The following is a 4,580-nucleotide window of genomic DNA, read 5'->3' as shown; positions in this document are numbered from 1 at the left end:
CTGTGGGCGCCACCGGCTTCTGCTCACGGTCCCCACACAGACCCGCCCTCCCACGCGAGGACCCGGGCCGGGCTGAGGCCGGGCGAGGGCTCAGGGGACAGAGACCGGCACGCACGTGGGCTCCCAGGAATCAATAAGTGGAGGTGCTTGTTATTGGTGATTGTCATCAGAACAGCTTGATTTAGGGACTCCGCGGCGGGGCTGGCCCTGGGGCAGGGGGGCTGGGGCCAGGACAGAGTGTCCCCGGCCTCCAAGTGGGCCTGCTGGGAGCCGGCCGGGGACAGAAGTGTGAGAGCAGTACCGAGAGTGAACCGATGGAGTGGGGAGGGCAGGAGGCCCGTGGTGGGCAGAACCGCTCTGGCGGGGACCGGGCCGGCACTCTCGGTGCAGAGGGAAGGGCAGGTGGCAGGACTGAGGCCCAGGGCACTGCAGGCCGGTGACCGGCCGCCTGAGGCCCGGGAGGAGGAGGCGTCGCTCGGCCCCAGCAGGAACGCAGGAAGTGGGTTCTCCAGAAGTGCTGGGCACAGAGGGCTCCCCAAGTCCCTGGGACCCTCGGAATCCGAGGGCAGAGTCGCTCCTGGACACTCGGGGCCGGGAAGGACAGCAGGATGCGCCAGGCACGAGACCAGGCGGTGGGGGCTTGGAGCCGGGGTCGGGGGTCAAGGTCAGATACAGGCGCAGCACAGAGTGGAGCAGTCCAGCTTGGCCGGGGGCCCCGGGCTCCCCGCCTTCTTGTTGACCTTGGGCAGCAGCAGGATGAAGGACATGGCCAGGGCGCAGTGTAGAAGCTGTGGACATAGGTGTAGTCCCAGTCCTGCGGGGGGAGGGCTGTCAGTGCGCCTCTGCCCTGTCCCCGGAGCTCCCTCCTCTCCAGGCCCCTCCCCCGCAGGCTCCGCGCCCCTACTGTGTGCCTGGCCCCTGCCACCCACATAGGCTCCTCCCTGACCCCTCAAGAGTCCCCGGGACTCTGGCTCCCTGTCCTCCCCTCACTGTACGGCCCACGCTGGTCTTTCCTGCCACCAAACCCCAGAGCATTGACGGTCTGAGCCATGAGCCATTGCTGGGCCTTTGACATTGAAGCTGAGGCTCTTCCTCCCTCTCTCCCTCCCTCCCTCCCTCTCCCCTCCCCCCAGGCCGCCTCCCGCTCATCTCAGAGGCCAGCTCTGCACGATGCCAGTGGTGCCAGGGATGTGGGAGGCACCCGGCACCTGCCTGGGAGGGTGGCCCTGTGAAGTGGGCTCCTGCGGACCCCCCCCTGCCCCCCCTCCCCCGCCGCCCGGGTACCTCGAAGAAGAAGCGCAGCATCAGGGCCAGGGCCCCGAAGCAGAGGCCGGGGCCTATCTGCTGGGTGTAGACGCTCCTGTCGGGGTACAGCCCCTTCTTCTCCTTCATCTGCTGCAGCTGCGGGGACAGCGGCCACGGGAGGCTCTTAGGTCGCAGTGTCCGCCCGGCAGTGGCCGCCCTGAGCCCCGGGGAGAGCTGGCCCCGGGCGCTCGCACCCCGTCATCCTTGGGGAGACGCCCCGACATGTATCCCACTCGGCAGCTGCAGACCCTGCAGGAGCCCACAGCCCAGGGACACACGAGGACCCCTGCCTCCCACCCTGCCTACCTGTTTGAGATGCAGCCAGCCCCTGCATGGCTCCCTCTCCCTGTCCCAGCCAGCGGGGAGCCCCGAGGGGAAGGACACCCCAACCGTTCACAGCGGGGGGTGGGGTGGGGACCGGAGCACCCGGCCTGCCCGCCAGTGTGGCTCCGGGCGCCTGTGATGGGCCGTGACCGCCTTTGCTGCTTCCATAGTCAACGGACACGCAGTCCTATTTGTTAGACAAACTTGACCGCACGTTAAACCTGGGCCTTCTCGGGACCGTGCCTGGGAGAAGCCCCGGCGGCATTTACACGGAAAGATGGGCTCACGCCCCCAAATGGTGAGATAATGGAGGTCCACGCCCCGGAAACCCGCCCTGGGCCGGGTGTCTCAGAGCACAGACGTTTTGGGTGGAAGTGAGACACGCGGCTGCACCCCTCGTGGGAGCCCCGGGGGCCAGGCAGCACCCCCAGAGCACGGTCCCCCGCGTGGCGCCACCAAGCCCATGAGTAACTTGGCGCTGGCTCAGGGCAGTTTTTGTCCAAGTCCAGTTTGGTGAAACGAAGCCCAGTTTCAGTTTTCTAGAATTTGCCGTAGCCCGTGAGGAATTGGGACCTGCCATAGTGCCGGCAGCACGTGGGGCAGCCACTGTGACCCTGGGTGCGGTGCCCGCGGCCCGGGAGCCCTCCTCAGCCAATCCTGCCCCGGCCCTGGGTCCTGCCTGCCCAGCCCTTTCCAGCCCCCGGTCACACACCTCTCTCTACGTCCTCTCCCCGCGGGCTGCTGCTCCCCAACCCTGCTCCAGGAGGGATGAGTGGCCTGGCCGGCATGGCTCCTGGTTAAGCATCGACTCAGTAACCAAGAGGTCACCGGTTCAATTCCCGGTCAGGGCACAGGCCCAGGTTGTGGGCTCCGTCCCCAGTAAGGGGCGTGCAGGAGGCAGCCGGTCAATGATGCTCCTCTCTCATCATTGATGTTTCTATCTCTTTGCTCCCTCTCGCTTCCTCTTTCTCTAAAAAATCAATTCAAATAATTTTTTAAAAAAGGAATAATAATAAAAAAAGAAGTAGGGATGAGCGTCCGGGAGAAAAATCCCCCCTCCTTCCTGGAAACACTGCCCTTGAAAATCCAAAATAAACTCCACGTTACATGGTCTAGAAAACACGCTGAGCCCCGGATGCGGGCGGCCGGGCACCCGCTCCGTCCCGAGGCCGGGCCCACCGCCCGAGGCCCTTCGTGGGGATGTGAGCAAGGACGGCTCCGGGCTGGTCAGCGAGCCGCAGCTCCGGGCCCTGCGGGAGCTGTGGGAGAGCGGCCCCGCCCTGGACAGGCAGGAGCCTGTGTTTCTGCATTCCAGCCGGTCCCGAGCGCTCCTGCCGCGGGCGGACACGCGGACCCAGCACACTTCCTCTCCCGCACAGGCCGCTTGGGGGCCTCCTGGGTCAGCCCAGGGCCGGCTGTGCTCCCGCAGTGTGGAGTGGGGAATCTCTCTTCTCTCCTCTCGCTGGAAAGTCAAGGCCTGGCCGGGGCCGCCCTGCCGTGCCCTGTTCCCTCACTGGTTTCTCGGTACCTTATTTCTTCATTAACCAAATGGCTAAATAGAGCCTCTACGCCAGGGGTGGAGAGGAGCAGGTGTTTGGAGAGCTGGCCACCAGGCCTTGATTTACCTTTCTGAGTCTGTAAAACGGGTTGTGGGCACCGTCTGCACCCCCTGCCCAGCCCGAGCCCTGTTCCCGGAGTGCCGCCCTCCGCGTGCCGGGCCTGCGCTCTGCTCCCCGCAGGGCTCAGCCCCTTCCCTGCTCTGGGGACCCAGGAACCCAGGATGCTGCAGAGCCCTCTTTAGCGTGGGCCAGGGGAGGACGCTTTGGTTCTTGCAGCCAGGAGGGCCTTGGGACCACGGAGGGTCCAGGGAGGCCCGGGGACCATGTGTGAAGGGCCTCGTGGGTGTCAGACCTCCGGGTGCCCAGTGAAAGGCCGTCGGTGTCGGAAACTCAGGCTGCCTCTGTACTCACGAGCAATTCCATCCTCCTGTCAACCTCACACCACATCCTCCCTTCGCATTAGAACCAAGCTGGAGGCCCACCTCCTCCAGGAAGCCTGCCCAGATTCACCCAGGCCACATCTTCAATGGGTACTGCATCTCCAAAGCACCGACTTTCTTGGAGAATAAGAGTAAATAGTCCCTATTTTCGGAGCCATTCGAAGCCAGCTCTGTGCCGGGACTTAAGAGGCGTCGTCTCTGAACCAGCCCTGTGAGGTGGGTACTGGACTGTTGCTGTAACGCCCACTTGACAGATATGGAAACTGAGGCAGAGAGGTTCAGTAACTTGGTTTAGGTCCCGAACTAGTGAGTCCCAGACACGATACAAACCGGATCTGTGTGGCCGGGGCACCGGAGGGCCATGTTCTATGAGTTTTAGCCAAAGCTGTGCCCAGCCCGCCCGCCCATGGTGGGGGGAGGTGAGAGGAGACAGTCAGGGAAGGGGCCCCGTCTGCTGAGGGTCGCACGGTACGCACCCACTTAGCCGCGATGATGAGGACCGCTGTGCCGATGGGGCCCGAGTACACCCCGTAGCCCCAGCGGTCGTGGTAGACGCGGACGGCAATGGTGAGGACCCCGAACATCACGAAGGTAGACCGCTTGGGTTCGTCAAAGTCGGCCAGTGCTAGAGGGGCCGGGAGAGAGAGCGGGGCAGCTGAGCGGCCCCCCGGCCCCCCTGGCCACTGCTCTCCCCGGGGCACCCCTGCGGCCCGGGTGTGGGTGGTACTCCCTCGGCCAGCGAGACCCTGGGCCCAGCCCGGTCACACAGGGTCCGGCTCCAGCCGTTGCCGGGGACCCAGGAGGACAGAGACCTGGGGAGCCCGCGGGGTGGGGCCCGCCCGACATGGTCTGAGAGACGGTACGTGATGGACAGTGTGCTCTGGAGGGAGCCCGTCTTCCCGCAACCCGCGACGAACTGTGGGTGTGAAGCGGTCTTGGGGGCAGAGCCTGG

The 4,580-nt window shown here is 65.1% G+C and overlaps 1 protein-coding gene across 1 annotated transcript; it reads right to left on the bottom strand.

Annotated features, from left to right (window-relative positions):
• Window positions 1–569: 569 nt before the first annotated feature.
• Window positions 570–4,253, bottom strand: MYMK (myomaker, myoblast fusion factor; the record flags this gene model as incomplete). The annotated part of the gene is given in 4 exon segments (XM_014450778.2): window positions 570–784; window positions 787–814; window positions 1,285–1,401; window positions 4,105–4,253. Coding segments are annotated over 4 exon segments (413 nt in total), but the record flags the coding sequence as incomplete, so codon positions are not given.
• Between the last annotated feature and the right edge of the window lie 327 nt (window positions 4,254–4,580).

This window comes from Myotis lucifugus, unplaced genomic scaffold (assembly GCF_000147115.1).
Source record: "Myotis lucifugus unplaced genomic scaffold, Myoluc2.0 scaffold_3672, whole genome shotgun sequence".
Taxonomy (NCBI): domain Eukaryota; kingdom Metazoa; phylum Chordata; class Mammalia; order Chiroptera; family Vespertilionidae; genus Myotis; species Myotis lucifugus.
This window is presented reverse-complemented; position numbering and strand designations above follow the sequence as displayed.